The sequence below is a fragment of the Cebus imitator genome, unplaced genomic scaffold (assembly GCF_001604975.1).
Source record: "Cebus imitator isolate Cc_AM_T3 unplaced genomic scaffold, Cebus_imitator-1.0 Scaffold110, whole genome shotgun sequence".
Lineage (NCBI taxonomy): Eukaryota > Metazoa > Chordata > Mammalia > Primates > Cebidae > Cebus > Cebus imitator.
The window spans coordinates 36,818-59,215 of record NW_016107425.1 but is presented as its reverse complement, the minus strand read 5'-3'; the positions used below and the strand labels follow the sequence as shown (position 1 = coordinate 59,215).

The window sequence follows — 22,398 nt, the reverse complement described above, 5'->3', positions numbered from 1 at the left end:
TCATCAAGTAAAAAGAAAAACTCAGGCTTAATTTCAGATTAAAGGCAATTAAAGAGACATGGCAACTAAATGCAAGCATGGTCCTTCTTTTGTTATACAGGACTTTACTGCCAACAACTGGCAAAATCTGAAGAGGGTCTATGTATGGTAGAGACCAATGTTATTGATAATTATTTCTCATATGAATATCCAATTAACTCAGCACCATTTATTATAAAGACTATGATTCCCCCAGTGTTCCTCTGTGTCATTTCTGCTATACATCCAAATATCCAGATATGTGTGGCTCTGTTTCTTTTTAACAAGCACAAACAAATTTATTTTCTCATCCTACCCTTTATTACATAAATAATGGCATAAAGTACATACTTTCTGTTCCTAGATTTTTTTTTCTTAACATTGTATCTGATTGTTGTTGATCCTTCCAAATCAATAAACAAAGAGCTTCACCTTTTTTTTCCTTTTTAAAGGTTGACTTAACTTACTATTATGGGAAGCCAAAGCAGTAGGATATTTGATAGCTATATGGGAAAAAAATAATAAAATTGGGTCCATTTCTTATACCATACACAATGATAAATTCCAAATTTATCAGAAATCTTTTCAAAGAACTTAGAACTACCATATGACTCAACATTCCATTAATGGGTATCTATCCAAAAGAAAATAAATTGTCCTACCAAAAAGACACATGTACATCACAGCACTATTCACAATAGAAAAGGCATGGAATCAACCTAGTGCCCATCAGCAGTGGATTGGATAAAGAAAATGTGGTACATGTACCATGTACTACTATGTACTATTATGCAGCTATAAAGACAATGAAATTATGTCCTTTGTAGCAACACGGATGCAGTTAGGATCGTGGAGGCTACGATCCTAAGCAAATTAACGTAGGAACAGAACCAAATACTGCATGTTCTCACTTCTAAGTGAGAGCTAAGCATTAGGTACTCCTGAACAAAAGATGGGAACAACAGACACTGAGGATTACTAGCAGAGGGAAGAAGGAGAGCAAGGGTTGAAAAACTATTGGTACTATACTCACTACACCTGGGTGATAAAAACAATGATACCTCAAACCTCAGCGTCTTGCAATATAACCACGTAACAAACCTGCACATGTACTCCCTGAATCTAAAATACAAGTTGAAATTATTTTTAAAAATTAGAATCTAAACATAAAAATCAAAACCACAGAAATATTAGGAGAAAACATGGATAAGTGCTTTTTAACTAGGGAGTATAGGAAGGCTTATTTAATTACGACTCAAAATCCAAAATTAAAAAATGAAAAGATTAATAAATTTGACATTAAAAGAACTTTGCTTGAAAAAAAAATACATGAAGTAAAAAGACATTTGACAATCTGGTGAAATGTATTTGCAACTTATAACAAAAAGGGCTAATACCCATAATACAAAAACATGTCTTAAAAATGAAGAGAGAGCTGGGTGCGGTGGTACACACCTGTAATGCTAGCAACACAGGAGAGGCTGAGGAGGGAGGATTGCTTGAGCCCAGCAGTTTGAGTCCAGCCTGGGCAAAACAGGGAGATCTGGTCTTTAAAACAAAAAAGAATAATAAAGAGGAAGTCCAGGCACAGTGGCTCACACCTGCAACCTCAGCACTTTGAGAGGCCCAGATGGGAGGATCATTTGAAGCCAGGAGTTTGAGACCAGCCTCGGCAGCAAAGTGAGATCCCTTCTCTACAAAAAATTAACAATAATAACAATAATGATGAGGAAAAGATCAACGATCCAATTTTTTGAAATAGGCAACAGATTAGAGACTTCATAAAAAGAAATACAAATGAATGGGAATGAAAGAGTGATGTCTATGAATTTATAATATAGTTTTTACTTCAGAAAAATATATAAGTCAAGGAGGAAAAACCAGTCTTTATATATTGAGGGGAAAAAAAGAACTGAAACAAATGGGCTGAAGTATTAATGAAGTTGATGGAATAATCACACAGGAAAAGTTACTTTATGTGACTTAAAAACATAGTTTTGACTGTACATCCCTAGAAGTACATATTCTAAAGGACAAAGATAATTTATGAAAAGTAGTAACATTGGTATTTAAAAAAAATTGAGATTATAATTTAGTTATACAATTATGTTAATATTATTAGGAATCAAGAGAATACGAGAAAAAAGATACAAATAACAAAAAAGTTAAGAAATAAAATGAAAACCTTGCAATCTTATGGATTAGAAACATAAATAAGAACTCAGGATCTTTTTTTCCCTAAAAAAAAAAATTTCCTTCCAACATCTGCTTTGAATTAAAAAAAAAAAAAATTTTCCAACTCCATTGACTGAAATGGCCTATAAACAATGATAACCTAGTAAATATTAGCTATGTATACCCTCTAGCACCCAGACTGTGGTCTCTAAATACTATTTGCCATTAAAAGGAACTAAATGAAGAAATGGCTGATTCCAAGTACAGAATAGAAAATGTACAAAATGAACCCTGGTCAACTTGTACCAGAAAGCAAGGATATGATGAAAGACATGCCAAATGTACAAAAGTCAGTCTGGAGAGATTCTCATTAACATAAAAGGTAGCAATTTGTAACAAAAAAAGAAAAACTGAAATGGAGTGAAAAACATCAAATATATAAAAATCCATGAGATCATAAAATACATGAAAAACCAAACATATTGGTCACCATGGGAAGTTGACAGGGCATCCATTCTTTACTTTGAAAATTTATAAATTGGAAAAAAATCAAGTGTTCATCCTGCCAAACTATATTTCAGGGTCAACAAACAGTTGATATGGAAAAGTTCTGTCTAAACACATTCCATCTAATAAATCAAAAGGAAAAAGTTTTTAAAATCACTATTTTGCAGCACCTAATGTAATAATGAATTTTAGCAAGAATTATCAAAGGTCCTTAAAACCATTAGGTGAAACGAAGAGCAAAAAAAAAAAAAAAGCAGGAGTTGCAATCCTAGCCTCTGATGAAATAGACTTTAAACCAACAACGATCAAAAGAGACAAAGAAGGGCATCATATAATGGTAAAAAGATCAATGCAAAAAGAAGAGCTAACGATTCTAAGTATATATGCACCCAATACAGGAGCACCCAGATACAGAAAGCAAGTTCTTAATGACCTACAAAGAGACTTAGACTCCCACACAATAACAGTGGGAGACTTTAACACTCCACTGTGAATATTAGGAAGATCAACAAGACAGAAAATTAACAAGGATATCGAGAACTTGAACTCAGATCTGGATGAAGCAAACCTAATAGACATCTACAGAACTCTCCACCCCAGATCCACAGAATAGACATTCTTCTCAGCACCGCATCACACCTACTCTAAAATTGACCACATAATTGGAAGTAAATCACTCCTCAGCAAATTCAAAAGAATGGAAACCAGAATAAATAGTCTCTCAGACCACAGTGCAATCAAATTAGAAATCAGGATTAACAAACTAACTTGCACAACTTCATGGAAACTGAACAACTGGCTCTTGAATGTTGACTGGATAAACAATGAAATGAAGGCAGAAATAAAGATGTTCTTCAAAACCAATGAGAACGAAGACACAACATACCAGAATCTAAGGGATACACTTAAAGCGGTGTCTAGAGGAAAATTTATAGCAATAAATGCCCACATGAGAAGCAAGGAAAGATCTAAAATCGACACCCTATCATCAAAATTGAAAGAACTGCAGGAGCAAGATCAAAAAAACCCAAAGGCTAGCAGAAGACAAGAAATAACTAAGATCAGAGCAGAACTAAAGGAGACAGAAACAAAAAAAAAAAAAAAACCTTAAAAAAATCAATAAATCCAGCAGCTGGTTTTTTGAAAAGATCAACAAAATAGACCACTAGCCAGATTAACAAAAATAAAAGAGAGAAGAATCAAATAGATGCAATAAAAAATGATAAAAAGGATATCACCACCGATTCCACAGGAATACAAACTACAATCAGAGATTACTACAAACAACTCTATGCACATAAACCAGTAAACCTGGAAGACATGGATAAATTCCTGGACACATGCACCCTCCCAAGCCTAAACCAGGAAGAAGTGGAAACCCTGAATAGACCAATAACAAGGGCTGAAGTTGAGGCAGCAATTAACAGCCTACCAACCAAAAAAGGCCCAGGTCCAGATGGGTTCACAGCTGAATTTTACCAGACATACAAAGAGGAGCTGGTACCACTTCTGAAACAATACAAAAAGAGGGAATCCTTCCCAAATCATTTTATGAGACCAACATCATCCTGATATGAAAACCCAGCAGAGACTCAATAAGAAAAGAAAACGTCAGGCCAATATCCAAAAATCTTCAATAATATACTGGCAAACTGATGGCAACAGCACATCAAAAAGTGTATCCACCAAAATCAAGTAGACTTCGTCCAAGGGATGTAAGGCTGGTTCAACATATGCAAGTCTATAAATGCAATCCACCACATAAACAGAACCAAAGACAAAAATCATGTGATTATCTTAACAGATGCAAAGAAGGCCTTCGACAAAATTCAACAGCGCTTTATGCTAAAAACTCTCAATAAACAAGGTATCGATGGAACGTATCTCAAATTAATAAAAGCTATTTACGACAAACTCACAGCCAATATTATACTGAATGGGCAGAAACTGGAAGCATTCCCTTTAAAATCTGGCACTAGACAAGGATGCACTCTCTCACCACTCCTATTCAATATAGTATTGGAAGTTCTGGCCAGAGCAATCAGGCAAGAAAAAGAAATAAAGGGCATTCAATTAGGAAAGACGGAAGTCAAATTGTCTCTATTTGCAGGAAACATGATTGTATATTTAGAAGACCCCATAATCTCAGCCCAAAATGTCCTGAAACTGATAAGCAACTTCAGCAAAGTCTCAGAATACAAAATCAATGTGCAGAAATCACAAGCATTCCTATACACCAACAAAAGACTTAAAGAGAGCCAAATCAAGAATGACTGCCATTCACAATTGCTATAAAGAGAATACCTGTAAAGTACCCAGGAATACAGCTAACAAAGGATGAAAAGGACCTCTTCAAGGAGAAGTACAAACCACTGCTCAAGGAAATAAGAGAAGACACAAACAGAAAAACATTCCATGCTGATGGTTAGGAAGAATCAATATTGTGAAAATGGCCATACTGCCCAAAGTAATTTACAGATTCAATGCTATCCCCATCAAGCTACCTATGACCCTCTTCACAGAACTAAAAAAAGCCACCTTAAACTTCATATGGAACCAAAGGAGAGCCTGCATAGCCAAGTCAATTCTAAGTAAAAAGAACAAAGGTGAAGGCATCACGCTACCTGATTTCAAACTATACTACAAGGCTATAATAATCAAAACGGCATGGTACTGGTACCAAAACAGAGATATAGACCAATGGAACAGAACAGAGGCCTCAGAGGCAACACCACACATCTACAATCATCTGATCTTTGACAAACCTCAGAAAAACACACAATGGAGAAAGGATTCCCTGTTTAATAAATGGTTGGGAAAACTGGCTAGCCATGTGCAGAAAGCAGAAACTGGACCCCTTCCTGACACCTTACACTAAAATTAACTCCAGATGGATTAAAGACTTAAACATAAGACCTGACACCATACAAACCCTACAAGAAAACCTAGGCAAAACCATTCAGGACACAGGCATAGGCAAGGATTCACAACTGAAACTCCAAAAGCATTGGCAACAAAAGCCAGAATATACAAATGGGATCTAGTTAAACTCCAGAGCTTCTGTACAGGAAAAGAAACAATCATTAGAGTGAACCGGGAACCAACAGAATGGGAAAAAAATTTTGCAATCTACCCATCTGACAAAGGGCTAATGTTCAGAATCTACAAAGAACCAAAACAGATTTACGAGAAAAAAAACAAAACAAACCCATTCAAAAGTGGGCGAATGATATGAACAGGCAATTTTCAAAAGAAGACATATATGAGGCCAACAAACATATAAAAAAAATCCTCATCATCACTGGTCATTAGAGAAATGCAAATCAAAACCACATTGAGATACCATCTGACACCAGTTAGAATGGCAATCATTAAAAAATCTGGAGACAACTGATGCTGGAGAGGATGTGAAGAAACAGGAACACTTTTACACTGTTGGTAGGAGTGTAAATTAGTTCAACCATTGTGGAAGACACTGTGGCGATTCCTCAAGGACCTAGAAATAGAAATTTGACCCAGCAATCCCATTACTGGGTATATATCCAAAGGATTATAAATCATTCTATTATAAAGACACACGCACATGTATGTTCATTGTGGCACTGTTTACAATAGCAAAGACCTGGAACCGACCCAAATGCCCATCGATGATACACTGGACAATGAAAATGTGGCACATATACATCATGGAATACTATGCAGCCATAAAAAACAATGAGTTTGTGTCCTTTGTAGGGACATGGATGAATCTGGAAACCACCATTCTCAGCAAACTGACCCAAGAACAGAAAATCAAACAACACATGTTCTCACTCATAGGCGAGTGTTGAACAATAAGAACACATGGACACAGGGAGGAGAGTGTCACACACTGGGGTCTGTTGCGGGGGGACTAAGGGAGGAACAGCAGAGGGTAGGAAGGTTGGGGAGGAACAACAAGAGGAGAAATGCCAGATATAGGTGATGGAGGGATGGAGGCGGCAAACCACATTGCCATGTAGGTACCTATGCAACAATCCTGCATGTTCTGCACATGTACCCCAGAGCCTAAAGTGCAATAAAATATATATATAAAGAAACCATCAGGTGAAAGACTGATGGAGCACTTCACGATGGAGGAATCAGACTAAGGGTACCTGAACCCACTAATTAACTGTGACATAAAAAGACAAATAGCCATTATGTGCCTCCACTTGAATATTTCATCTGCATAAAAATCAGTCAGATTCTTTAAAAGATTTTCTCACATGGTGGGAAATTGTATGCAACTTTTACAGACAGCATAATTTCTGTGCTTCATAAAGAAAATGTGAAAAAAATCACACATTGAAATTTCAATTCCATTTTTATATTTAACACCTATTTTTCATAAAAAGTTTTCATTGATTTTAGTCTTTCAATTATACTTACTGTGGATTCATCTCTTCTAACTGGGTGAGCTTTCTCCAGGGATTATACTCAGAGTCAATGCTATAAAGCCTCATGTGCAAGGCTAATACATGAAACAGCTGATCTGAAAAAATTGAAGAAAAGGTAATTAGAAAGTTCGCACACTCGTTCTGAACAAAATTCAGACAAAATTTCTAGTTATTTCATAAGGAAATATGTTTCCTATCCTGATAATTAAAATTCACCAAGTTTAAGTCCCAATTACTTCATACTCTCTTTTATGGTGAACTCTGAAATATATATCTAAATAATCTGTGCTAGAATCTGGACTGTCTCTATGCTCAATCTTAACACAGGAATGGTTTTCCTCATCTCCTATCACAGACGTACTTGTCCTTGACTTTATGCCGCAGTCTTGCCAATTTGTATTTCTCACCATTGTGATCTCCTCCTAACCAAACTTTACTATTATTATCTTCAACTCTCTATCCTGGGTTATATGAACCATAGCATCCTAATAACTCACTTTTAGGTGAAGTTCTTTCTCTGCCTAATATGTCCCTCTAAATCTTGTTTAGACTGAAGAGTGAATTCATCATCTCGGCATTCTAAATAAAGAAAAAGTACTGAAATAGAGTATTATTTGCTAATATTCCAACTACTTAAATTTCTTCTATCTGAATTATAACAATAATCTACCAATCTTGGCTTTCAACAAAATTCTGCTCATGGCATTTAGAAGAAAATACCTTGTTTAAAATTATTCTGGAAAAAATACCCTAAGTATTGCTTTTGTATCTGATGCGCCCCTTTTTTTTTTTTGGTATCAATGACAAGAATTTGGTTAAGTTATTCTGCCACACATACTCAAAAGATACTTGGAAATCAAAAGTCATATTTTAGAAAATCAGATAATATGATACTTAACCTATTTTTGAAATTAATTCTTAAACTAGGAAGAAAGTTAACTGAATGACACAAACTAATTATTGTTACTTATTTTCTAATTAAAACTAGACCAGACTTTGTTGTTCTGAGCCAGCAGACCTAGAAATTGTATTTTACGTAAACTTACTCAAGATCCATCAGTACAAAGGGTGTAATATGGGGTATGCGTGTGTGTATGTGTGTATGTGTGTACGTATACAGTTTTGTGAAGCTGTTATAAAACATATGAGAGCTGTTGGCCAGGCACAGTGGCTCATGCCTATAATCCAAGCACTTTGGGAGGCTGAGGCAGGCAGACCACCTAAGGTCAGGAGTTTGAGATCAGCCTGACCAACACAATGAAACCCCATCTCTACTAAAAATATAAAAATTAGCCAGACATGGTGGCAGGAGAATCGCTTGAACCCAGGAGGCGGAGGTTGCAGTGAGCTGAGACCACACCATCGCACTCCAGCCTAGCCAACAAGAATGAAACTCCATCTCACCACAAAAAATAAATAAATTTTTATATATGAGAGCTATAATCTGAGTAAAATAAATGTTCTACTCTGTAGGGCAGGATAAAGAAAATACATTTTTGTAAATTTCAATCTGATCTCTCTATAACAAACAGAAGAAACTAAATACCTTACCCTGTTTCATCTCCTATTTGTAAGTCAATGTATAGCCTAAATCTTTCTTAAATTTTTTCATTCGATTAATGACTGAGTTACTTATTATGTGCCAGCCATTATGTTACATTGATTGATAACATCAATTAATTTTCACAAAAATTCTACTGGGTAGGTAATATTATTAACCCCACTTTTGAGACAAGTAAGTTTCTCAAATTTCCAGTTTTTCTAGTAACCTGGTTTCATAGATGATACTGAGAACAAGGGAAGTTTTAGCAGAGGAAAAACATGACTAGAGACTGGTAAATTTTCTTTTATTTCAATTCAATTATACATAAGAGATTATTAAGCATATAATTTATACTTTTAAGGAGTGTTTTAATGACTAAAACCTAAAAATGTTTTAAAAAACTAAATTCTCACAGAAAAATATTATCTCAAGTTGCACAGTGAGGAGTTCTGCATTCTTTTTATACAGCTATTAACTTGATCAAAGGGCTCATTTTAATATCTCCTACCAAAATGAAGGTGGTTTATCTTAGTTTCCCTAACTTAATCAAAAACATAGAAGTTGCAATTGTTACTATGTTTTGTTTTGCATGGAAACTATAGCCAGCACAGAAAATAACGTTACATTCACCTATTTTCCTAATCCTTATCAAAATTTAAGATTTTCAAAATGTTAGAAGGAAAGTTTTTCATCATTTCTTCATTCTATAGATGAGAAACTGGGCCCAGAGAAAGGAAGTACTTGCCAGTTCACTCTTGATAGTTATTCTAAAAGCTAAGAGTAGGATCCAAGATTTGCCACTTCTTAGTTATTTCTTGGGGTTTTTATGATTAAATACAAGTACAGGATTCCTTTCTCTCTCTCTCTCTCTCTCTCTGTCTCTGTCTCTCTCTCTCTCAGAGAACTGACCAAATAACCATTAATAACTTCAATTTATTGATACAATTCATTATTGTTATTTATTAATTTTTTCAAAATTTATTCTTATCAGTAAGAATGAACTCTAATATTCATTTAGCAGCAAAAACACCTCTTATACCAGACAAATATTAAAGACGTAGGATGGGGAGAATCTATGATCATAATCAAAAAGTTAAAAACTAAAAAACGTCTTAACTACCAACTGCATGCATGACACTTTAAAAGTTGAAAAAATAATTATATCAAGAAAGCATATTATTAAATTTTGGACTAACAAGAGCAAAAAATAATAATTAATTCCTTTCCTAGTATAACACATTTTAAAATTCTAAAGTTTGATCCACATATATAAAAAGGTTTGGAAATGAGAAATACCTTTAAATTCATTTATAAGTGTGCTGTGATTTCAACCTATGTAGATGCACCACTGTTCAGGAGGGGCCTGGAAGTCCTAGATTGAATCCAAGTCTGTAAGGACACATGTGTCCTTACACAAATTACCTATACTTCGTTTTATGGTCTGTAAAATAAATATAATACCATCTTTCTGGTCTAGTATATAGTAATAGTAGTTATAGTCATAGCATAAATCTATAGTATATGTGTAAGTTGGGCTTTCAGGCAGATACATACATGGCTGCTATGAATATGAAATCAATTTAATATTTATAAACTTTACAACTGAAATTAGAGATTATTATACATTGGACACATAAGGTAGCCACATAAAACCACCACTCTACAAACACATATTAACAAATATTCTCAACTCTCTCCTCTTTCCTTAATTTTTGGTACCACTCTCTCCTGGCTTTCCTCCTGTTTCTTGTCAGTTACTTTTATGTGCCCTTCCTCCGCTAATGAACCCTAAAAGATCACATTTCTCATAAAAAAGGAAAAAGCATCCTTTCTTAGTCCTCTTTCCCTCTCATTCTGAACATGCTACTTTACCCAAGCCCACTTCTACCTGTAAGTTAACAACTTACAAGGCTCTCTAGTACTTCAGATGTTCAACATGCACCTCAAAATCAATATATCCAGACTAACCTGATTATACAGCCCAGCCCAGCTCCAATGTTAATTTCCTTTTATAATTCCTATTTGGGTCAATGACACCACTACCCATGCAAACATCCAAGGAAACACTTGAGAGTCCTCTCCCACAGCCTTGGCCTTAATTGCCAATCCTACTGGTTCTACCTCTTATGATCCATCCCATTCTGGTCCACTCTGCCACTGTACTGTTTTTCACCTAAATTGCTCAACAGAATGGTCACTCAGCTGTATGCCTTTTGTTTCACCCCTTCCAACTTCTCTAATCAATAAATCTGTTCACAATATCTCATAACTGACTGGTGAACCACTGAAGGAACAGGAATAGAAAGCCCTTGATAAGCTAGTCCATCTTATTTTTTAGGTTTATTTCTTAACTTTCCTTCCTTTCAAGTATTCCCCAATGTGTCATGTTGTCTCATGTCTTTGAAAGCTATTCCCTCAGCCTAGAAAAGCATTGTTTTGTCCTTCAGGCCAACTCAATTCATCTTTCAAGAGCTAGTTCATGTGCTGCTCTGTAAGGTTTTCTCTGATATCACAGAAAAATCAGATTATTCCCTTACTTTATGCATTCTCTGTACCTTGTGCTATCTATTTCTATTTCAACATCTCTTACATAGTCTTGTAATTATTTTTCATGTTTTCTTCTATTAGATGGTCAGATCCCCCTGAAGAAGACAATTTTGTCTTTACATTTTCATACTTCCTAGGCTAGCACCAGTGCTTAACATATAATAGGATTAAAAAAAATAGACTGAACACTATATAATTCTAAGAAAAAAATCATAAATATAAGCATAAAATTCATGATGGTTTTCTAATCTTCCCTTTCTGTCACAATGACACATTGGTTCAGTTACCAAGAAGTAGGCCAATTAATCAGCCCTACTTTCACTTCCCCAAAAGAGACTGACCTCTCAACTCTAACTACTAAAGCACTGCTTGACCTACTTGCTCTTACCATCTTCTTCCCATGCTGGTTCCCATGTGACAACTCACCTGGGATAAAGAATTCTATTTTCTGCAATACCTCATCAAATTCTTTACAACTGTGACAAGTCTAAAGAATTAAAATGTGCTTAATCACAGATAGACACATCATTACTGAAACTGAGAAAACAACACTGAAAGACCAGTTTGTCCTTAAGAAAATCTAAGATTTAATTATAAGTACTCCTAGCTAGAACCAATAAGTAAGGTTTAAGAAATCTTTCTACCTTTGTCAACATTAAGACTATTTTACCAAAAAAAAAAAAAAAAAAAAACTGTAAAATAAAAATATAACTCCAAATTTATTATATAATTGAATTTCACATGTATGTATATGAATAACACACACAAACACACAATTATGCCAATTTTTATGGTCTTAGGAATATCCACTTAAAGAAAGTAAAACCAACATTATCATATGTTAAAATCTTTCAGAAATGCTTCTGAAACAAATGTTCCAGCACTATCCTGGAAATTGTGTGTGTCTGTCAGTTATTTCTAAACATGCAAGAAATCTAAAACTTGTAGGTTATTTCTTACTATACTCATATTGATCATTAAGATATAAATACATATTAAAGAGTTATCCTAAACACTTTCATAAATTGGTTCTATCTTAAATTGTACCACTGTTAAAATGCACCTAAGGTAAACTTAACTGGGTCTGTATTCAAGATTACAGTCTTATCAGTCTGGTCATCAATGATTAAATCACTGTCAATGAAAAAAATCTCAGCCAGGCAAGGTGGCACATACCTGTTGTCCCAGCCACTCAGAAGGCTGATGTGGGAGAATTATTTGAGCCCAGGAGTTTGGGGCCAGCATGGGTAACAAAGCAAGACCCTGTCCCTTTAAAAAAAAAAAAAAAAAATCTCAACTAGCCAAATGACTCTCTGAAATATTATGGGAGGTTGGGGCGGGGGGGATCTCCCTTTCTCTGCAACTGAATAATTAAAGTGAGGAAATTGTTCTGACCACTTATCCTAAGGTGAATGTAACAGATATAAGTATACACCTCTCACAGCAAAGCCAGCTTCCACTGATTCCTGTGTACATCCCTAAGAAGGCAGCCATGAAGAGATGGTAAAGAACTCCTTAAATGAGGTCTGGGAACAGGTCCAAGAAGAAGGGAACATCTGTAGGTCTGGTTCCCAAGAGACAGAAGGTTGATGCCATGGATGACAGGAGCTGACTCATGTCTCCCTATCCCATTCCTAAGAACTCCAGGCAAGCCAGGGCAGAGAATCAAGTAGCAGTTATGGAAGAATTTTAAATGGTTAAAAGACAAGTATATTATGTAGAACACTTTAGTTCATATATCTAACACTATTTGATCATTACATTAACTATGATGGATATATTAGATAGTCAAAGTAAGTACCATCATCCTCACTTCCACAATAAGGTAAAAAGTTAGGTTAGTTTCCTGAAGTCCAACAGCTAACAAATAGACTACAGTCCACATCTTCAAACTCCAACCCAGTGTTCTTTCCAGTACTGTATGCTATGCTGTCACCAGTCAACAAGGACATATGAGAGTTTGGGAATAGAGTAGGGAAGTGTTGCTTCCTTTGGAGAGGTTTTTCTGCCACATGAGGAAGGGAAGACAGTGAAGAAAAAGGCTGTTTTTAGTTCTTTCACGCTTTCCATGCTGTGTTCCTCTCTTGCCTCCAAGAATTCCTATGCCTCCACTCCCAGGCACACTATGCCAGTATTCTCTGGTTACCTCAAGTATCCACAAGTATTATTATTAGCTTCATCAAATTATTCACCTTCTACTGTAAAGTGTAAGTGACTAAAAGCCTTTTCCCCTTTACAACACAGCTTGGGATGATAACAGGCAGGGAGAGGTATAATTGTGCTTCTGCATATGGGTAGTCCTAGGAAGGGGAAGAGAGAGGTCAGTTCTTAGGACTCCTAATTTCCTCCTTACCAAAGAGGCACATTCCATGAATCCAGGTCTTATTTAAAAATCTCATTTTAAATGGGAGTAGGGTTTTTCCCATTTAACTGCAGAAAAAAGGAGTTGCCTTACCCAAAGCCAAGTAAGATCTGAAGAATCCCTATGTCCTGATACTGAAAATTACTATCTATGGTCCTTAGTTCCTGGAATGCCCAAATTATAAATACAGAAAGGCCTGGCTACTTGAGTAAAAAATCATGGGACTTTCAGTAAGACCTTAAAGAAAAGTTAAAGCCACCCCTCTAACTTAAATTTTCATGCCACATTCTAATCCTCTCCAAATTAACAATATATTTTGTTCTCAACAGATAAACTTTATCATGGAGATAAATCCCCTTCTGTCCTCCTAATCTCACCTCTGAACAGGTAAAAAGAATGTTTGTCAAGTCCCTTAAAAAAAACTGCAGTGGACTGAATGTGTATGTCCCACCAAAATTCCTAAATTGAAGTCCTAATCCCAAGGTGATAGCATAAGGAGGTGGGGCCTTTGGAAAGCGATTAGATCATGAGGAAGCCCTTGTGAATGGAATTAGTGCTCTTAAAAAAAAAAAAAGAGAGAGAGAGAGAGAGAGAGATCCCAAAAAGATCTCTTGCCTCTTCCACCATGTGAGGTTACAGTGAGAAGACAAGTATGTATGAGGAAGCAAGCAGGTCCTCACCAGACACCAAATCTGCTGGAACCTTGATCTTAGACTTCCCAGCCTCCAGATTTGTGAGTAATACATTTCTGTTGTATATAAGCCACCTGGTCTATAGTATATAGTTATAGACTAAGACAAAAATTGAGCTAAAAGTTAAGTGTTATCTTGCTCCTTCTTCTTATCCACACCCCCCAAATTTGACAACTATAGTGTTGAAATAGGAGAAATAGTAATGTTGAGATTTACAAACTACAGAAACTGAAATATATATTATAAAACTGAATTCGTATAACAATCCTCTGATAGAGTATTATGAGGAACAGAATCTCACTCTCTAGTTTACACTATGCTGCCGTTTAGTATCACCATCCTTACCAAACTCCTCACCTATCCCAACAAGTACTCCTTATCTCTGAAAGTGTTCAAGCAGAGAGAGCAAAAGATAGGAATAGTAGACAAGAGATGCCTGAGCTAGATAACATTTAGACTAGGTGATTTCCTAAGTAACTTTTAGCGCAAAGATTCTAATTCTATTTATCATATGATTTCATTGACAGCCTCTACTTTTAATTTATGCACGGCTTGAACAGCAAAATAAAATAGACAATACCAAAATCATCTAAATTTGCAAGATAGGTCAAAAGAACAAAACTCCAAGCCTCGATTTATTCTATAGTGTATGACTGTAGATAAAGTATTAATTCTAAAGTTGCTAGAGTATAACTCCTAGTCCATCTATTTGCCTTTTATGCTTAATGTTAATGATGTTAATTAACAGGGGGAAAAAGCTCCAGATTTGAGCTTTGCGTATAACAGGGTTAACCATGAATATCTTTCAGGACATAGATCATCCTATCTAACACACAAATTTTATAGACGAGGAAACTGAAGCCAAAAACATAAAATGTCTTCCCTAAGCAGATGCCCATGACTCCTAGTTTGCTGATGTCTATTCCACCATATATCCATCTTTCATGTTGGCCCTAAATATATACCAGCTTGCTCTTCAGAACATGAAACATACCCAAATACCACAAAATCAGCTTTTAGCCATCAAATCTGATCAATAACTAGTCTCAGGAGACAATTTATGCATTTTTCTATTAATCTATACCTTTTGATCATTATAATAATTTGATGGTCAAATTTTCCTCCTTTTTTATTGTAACAAAAAAATAGAACAAAATTGTGATTCAATCTGTTTGCAGAAATTGACATTTTTAAATTTGAAAAAGGCCTTTAAAGGCTATCAATGTCAGAACTTAAATTAACTGTTAAAGAATAAGGTCAGACTACTTAAGAGTAATTTTAGGCCAGCATAGTGGTTCATGCCTATAATCCCAGCATTTGGGGAGGCCAAGGCAGGAGGTCTGCTTGAGGCCAAAAACTTGAGACCAGCCTGGTCAACATGGCGAGACCCCATCTCAACAAAGAAATATATTAAAAAATTAGTTGGGCATGATGGTGTGTGTCTGATGTCCCAGCTACTCGGGAGGCTGAGGTGGGAGGAATGCTTGAGCCCAGGACTTCAAGGCTGCTATGAATTATGATTGTGCCACTGCACTCCAGCCTGAGTGATAGACAGAGAAAGACCCTGTCTCTCAAAAAGAAATGAGTAACTTTGTAAAAACTCATTCCTTGTTTAACAACATCTTTATGCTACATAACTGCAGGGAGGAATTAATGTCAAAATAATTTTCTAGGCCGGGCGCGGTGGCTCACGCCTGCAATCCCAGTACTTTGGGAGGCTGTGGTGGGTGGATCACGAGGTCAAGAGATCGAGACCATCCTGGTCAACATGGTGAAACCCCGTCTCTACTAAAAATACAAAAAATCAGCTGGGCATGGTGGCACATGCCTGTAATCCCAGCTACTCAGGAGGCTGAGGCAGGAGAATTGCCTGAACCCAGGAGGCGGAGGTTGCGGTGAGCCGAGATTGCGCCATTGCACTCCAGCCTGGGTAACAAGAGTGAAACTCCGTCTCAAAAAATAATAATAATAATAATAATAATAATTTTCTATAATTTTCTTTTTTGAGACAGCATCTTGCTCTGTCACCCAGGCTATAATGCAATGGCACAATCATGGCTTACTGCAGCCTTCACCATCTGGGCTTAAGCAATCCTCCCACCTCAGTCTCCTGAGTAGCAGCAACCACAGGTGCATGCCACCACACCCACCTAATTTTTTTTTCTTTTTAGAGATGAGATTCTCCCTACGTTGCCCTGGCTGTTAACAACTTCTGGACTCAAGCAATCCTCCCCACCTTGGCTTTCCAAAATCCTAGGATAACAGGAACTAGCCACCACACCTGGCCTAATTTTCTGTAATTTTAAATTCACTAAAAATTCACTCTTTGATCAAGTAGAACTATTTTAAGTTGCCTGCACAGATCTAAGCTGGGTTGCTTGCTATGAATAGCAAATTCTGGTAGAAACTATTTACTGCAATGACTATGCATAATTTCTTGATAAGATCATAGATTATACAAAATTAAGTCGGAACTTCCCAAATGAAAATGTCAAGGCAAGAGTTTGTCTTAACCTCTCTTTACTAAAGTTTCATTTTTCATCTCTCTATAAAATCATGGAATCCATTTGAGATATGAACTGTGGTTTCTTAAATGACAGTAATAAGCAGAGAAATTCTCAGACAGACCCAAAGATAGGAAAAGATGTTTACATACAGATAAAAGAATGTTTTTTATTATGCTCTAACATTAATAATTCATCAAATGGCATTGCCGATGGTTTCAACAGTTTCTACTTGAGAAATATACTGAGAATATCATGCCAAAAATGTGTTGAAAGCACATGAACTTCACTAGAATTTATACTGTCATATTTATTTTCAAATCACCTGAATGAAGAAATACAGTAAGTTTAATAAAATACTTTTCTTAATAAGTTATGCCTTTAATTTTTACATCTGCTTTATCCTACATATGTTGCTAACCAAGTTGGTGATACGTAGTATATATACCAATTTGTAACAAAAACTCTAAACCTCACTTACCTTTCAAAGTCTTGTTCAAATGCCATGTCCACCAAAGCTGTAAGTTCTAAGAAATTCACCGCTGGAATGAGTAAAGCTTTTGGAGGACATGTATTTTGAACAAGTCTCATCTGCTGAATACAAGTCCAGCAGATGAGTACCAGTCTCTAGAACCAGTATCATCTCCTGAATACAAGGTCAGAAATGCCTGACCTTCCGTGGTATATAAGGAGGAGTTCTAGAGCTCTGACCCAGAAATCGACAGCTGTGCTATATGTGAGAGCTAACAAACATGACTCATAGCAAGAGCAAGGGGAACCAGCAAGCAAACTGGCAAGGAATAAAGGAGAACTAACTGGTATCCAGGGCAGAAGGACTCAGGACTTGCAAAAATGTCTGAAAAGGTGGCTCAAAACAAAAACAAAAACAAAGGATTGACAGTGAAAGGCTAACAAAAGAAAACAGACAAGATAAACAGGAGAGTTAGCACAGTAGGACCTACAAAGATCCAAGGCAACATTGTACAGTAGTGTCTTTGACTAAACCAATGGGTAAAAGGTCTTAAAAGTTCTGCAACCTTTGGGAGACTTAAGGGCAGGAGATGAGTCTTACATAACTGAATTTAGAGTCAGAAGAGCTGGACTCAAGTGCAAGCTCTGACATTCTCCAGCTGTGTGACTTGGCAAGGCAATCACTTTGAACTTCAGATTCCTTTTCTATGAAAAAGAGATAACACCTATTTCACATGGTCATTCTAAAGATTAAATAATTTATGTGAAAGCACTTTACAAACTTTAAAATGACAAATTAGGGTGCCATTAAAATACTACAGTATACTGTTATGTGAGCTAATTTGGGTAATTTTTTACTATGGAAAATTTCCCAGACACATATTTTTAGGACTGACCTTTTATTCTGATTGACAGTGGTAACTACCTTCAAGTATTTAAAAATGTTTGAAGATGTAGTTGTTGAGTAGCATTGTTTCACTTCAATTTTATTTCTCAGTAGGGATTTGGCCATTAATATTTTCTGCTTTCATTGCTGGCGAAAGAACAATCTTCTTCCCTTCTCCCCCAATATGTGTGTGGGTGTGTGCGTGCGTGTGTGTGTGTGTGTGTACGCGCGTATGTGTGTGCGTGTGTGTGTCTGTAATTATATACCAGCCATTATGCAATCCTTTCTAGACAAAATTTATTAAAAGTTTTCCTGACTAGACAAATCTTCAGTTTCATCAAGAAGTTGCAATAGAACAGTATTCCAAAAGTGTGGTATTCTTAGGATGAAAAAAGTTCCCTCATCATTTGCTTAATCAGTGGAGCATTTCCTCACTCACTCTCCTCAAAGATATAATGGAAGAAAAAAAACATTAAAAACGAGATGTTCAAAAAGTAATGAAGAGCAATCAATGGGAAAAGGAAAATATGAATACATGTAGATTTTTCCCAAAAAGATCAAAATTAAAAAAAAAATAATACCACTGACATTGCACTGGAAGATGACATATTTGCACTGAGATTCCATGAATCATCATCAATTTAAGTCCTGGTGTACAACTTAAGTTTGAATTTTATTTGAATAAATAACAAATACTAAGTTAATACACTCGTAAGATAGTGGGATTTTATATATATACAACATATTCTATATGTATGACTTACAGGCTGCTTTTATTAATATTAGGATAAATAACAAGCAATTGAAAAATAAATCATACAAAAACTAAGAAAAATATTAACTTATATTTAGGATAAACATGACTTTTTCTATACTGGCACAGTATAATTTCTTATTTACTAAAGGGAATAATGAAGCAAAAGTCTGGAAGTAACTATAAATTTAACATTTTAAACTACAAAATTCACTCTGGTAATTGAAGTGATTACCACTAGAAAATTACTATTTTCAAGAATCTGGATAAATTCATTATTTATAAGACTCTGGATAAATTTAAATGCCTCAGAGGAAAAAAATTAACTAGATTTTTAAAAACAGAAAACCCTTTACTAAAGTAAACACTTTACAACACAACAGTTTCTAGAATATTATCACCCAATGCCAAACATCAATTAATAACAAATTAACAAGAAGAAATAATTTATATAACTAAAATGATTACTATATATAAATTCAAATGGATTAGAAACTAAAACTCCTATGTATCAACAACTTCCTTTGAAACATGCTAGTAAAGCACTGAGTAAAAGTAGGGTTTAGATGAATGCATAAAGGCATCAATTTTTACTAATACTTGGTAAAAACAAACAAACATAAATAAAACCTTCTAAAATCTTAAGTTCTAGGAATAAAGTGACAATCCAAAAGAAAATATCAAATTATAGTGCAACTTATAGGACTTTAATAGATAACCAAGTTAAAAGTTCACATACGTTTGCTTTTATGTCAGAAATTTTAAAGTGCTTTTGGTCATCCCTTTGCTTTGAAATCAATTCAAAATTACATAAACAGTTTTTGAAATAATATATGTTTTGTTTAAAAACCAACATGTATTGATGTTTTAATAATTACTATTTTTTAGTATTTAAGAAAATATATTCATTTTTCAAAAGAATATATTACGTGCTTTAAACAAGTTTCATTTCCTATACTAATCACATTAGGTAATATTTCAACTGCCATGATCTGAGGCCAATGCTCAGCTATATGGTGACATTAAATAATATTATTCCTAGTAGTCACATTAATTCTCTAAACAATGACTAAAAAAGATAGCATCAAAACCATGCTCATGAAAAACCTACTTTAAATTACAAATTACACTTCTCTCAAATATATCCTTACAAATAAGATTAAAGAATTATGCTCATTTTATAACATAAAGTATATACATAAATAAAAGCAAACATCTCCAATTTTAACACATTTTAATATACACATTAAAATACAGCACAAATATCATTAATAGCAATAATACAGAAATCTGTGGGCAATATATATTGTCTTTATAAAAATATTTTCTTAATTCAGTGTAAAAATTCTTTAAGAAAATTGAAGTTTAAGAATAATTTTTTATAGCTGAAAATAATACAGTACTTTAATTTTGAAATAGTATAAACCACGTCACTTAGCATCACGTTTATCTGCTAGGTAATCATAATCTAGAAAGAGCTAAAAATTCATATGATTCTTCTAAGTACAAGATTGACCACTTAAAGTATATATCATTATATAAATAGATCATATATAACACAGACAGAATTTGAAACTACACCAAAAGGTCACTTTACCTGCCAATACTTCCAAAAATGAAAAAATTATTTTTTAAATTTAACACTATTTAGTACTTACTTAAACAAGACCTTTTGCCAGCTGTGCTTGCACCACCTGAACACAAATTGCCTCCTCGATGAATCAATTCAAGCTCCAAATTGGTTCTGTAAGTAAAGCATTAGAATATATCTCAGTCATTAAACTGAAGATTCTTTTTAATTTGCTTTATCGGTATGTCTGAATCAACCTAAATAATAAAGTTCTTCAACTTTATTATTTGCAAAAGCAGTTTTTATGTTGCATCTGTAATAATCGTATTTTATCTGCTATTTAGAAATAAAAAGGGAACAATTTATGCATCCTTACTTATATGTTCGTATTTACACCTGCAAAATACTGCACACAGCATGGTGTAATTGTTGCAAAGTCCTAACTGTTGGCACATAATAAAAACTAGGCCTTAAGAAAAAAAAAACTGCAACATATTTCATAAACCTGCATATGAATATGAAGAAAGAATTTTAATCCAATGTCAGCCACTATGTAGGTGGTTACTGCCACATAAAACTCAAGGGCATACCAATTTTTCTACCAGAGAAATGGTTATAATTCACTGGAGGTTAGATGGTATCTGGAAATCAACATTAAGAAACAAAATCACCAATATAGAAATGGCTACAAACAACACATATAATTTAACAGCAGTCTCTCTTGTGGACTTCTGAAACTAGCTTCATTAAAATGCACTGTGTAACTACTGACACGGCTAAACATCAATACTGTTCATACAGACCTTAAATTGCAAGGTATTTTAAAATTATTGGCTTACAAAATAGCAATAATTAATAAATTGACATTTCAAAAATCAAACTAATGCAGAATCTAAAGATTTACTCAAAAACAGTAACAGTAAAAGAACCAATTAGTTATGCCAAAATAATAAATGAAAATTCTGAGAAAGAATTTAAATTGTATTTTTCTTCAATAGTATTAATACCTTTAGACGTACCTTTATGTTCTACAACAAGAACTGAATAGACTAGTTTATATCCAAGATATGCATTTGATCCTAATAGTGACATACTGTCCCACTCAAAAAAAGAAAAAAAGCAGTTTCAAGCTTACTCTTTGCAAGTGAATGCATGGCAGACTATTATCCTATTTTACTTAAAACACAACTTTTTGCACTGGTTTAGTTGTATTTTGCACATAGAATGTTTTGAGATGCTATTTTCATCTTATAATGTATTTACTTATAAATGCAAATTGTTAAAAATATTAATATTCCGAAGTCTGTATATTTGCCACCCATTTCTAAAGGAATGCTTTAATCCTCTCTACTCAGGGTGGGAGAAAAAGCAATTTAACACTGATAATGTTCCAGCTCAGAGCTCCATCTGGTTGCTGCTGATAAGGGCATCTGTGTGACAAGGGAATTTTCCACCCTTCAGGCGATTTGCATTGCTCACTGAACTTCTAAAAACCTACCAGCAAGGAAGCAGGGACAAGGATTTCATACTAGTGGACAGAAAGCGAGCGGAGACCAGCATGTGTTCCTTCATCAAGGGAATATAAATGAGATCAATACATTTTGTTTTCACAAATCTTCTGTTGCCTAATCTGTAGAAAAAAATTAATGGCTATATTCTCTTATAAAAACTAAGATTTCCTAGATATACTTTTAAGAGAGCTAACCAGAAAAACAAACAATACTTACAAATGAATGTCAAAAACCAGAATGTCAACATTTCACCAAATTTGCAAAAATATTCATTAAAATATAGATATAAGAACAATTCTGTTTACTCAATCCCCAAATACAAAGAATGACAAACGTTTCTAGGAATTTCATTTTAAAGAATATTTGAAAAAAACTAGTAAAATCTAATTAATTATTCCAAATTATGACTGGAAGATCTTCTATGCAATATTCCTTCTGAA

The 22,398-nt window shown here is 34.7% G+C and overlaps 1 protein-coding gene across 2 annotated transcripts in view; it reads right to left on the bottom strand.

Moving 5' to 3' along the window:
- LOC108310948 (E3 ubiquitin-protein ligase UBR3) overlaps window positions 1-22,398 on the bottom strand; it is a 99,646-nt gene that overhangs the window by 49,400 nt on the left and 27,848 nt on the right. For both annotated transcript variants that reach the window (XM_017538155.2, XM_017538157.2), the window contains exons 6-7: window positions 20,536-20,621; window positions 7,111-7,213 (exon numbers count right to left, since the gene is read on the bottom strand). In XM_017538155.2, the coding sequence (XP_017393644.1) occupies window positions 7,111-7,213; window positions 20,536-20,621 (189 nt within the window). The remainder of the gene's footprint in view (window positions 1-7,110; window positions 7,214-20,535; window positions 20,622-22,398) is intronic.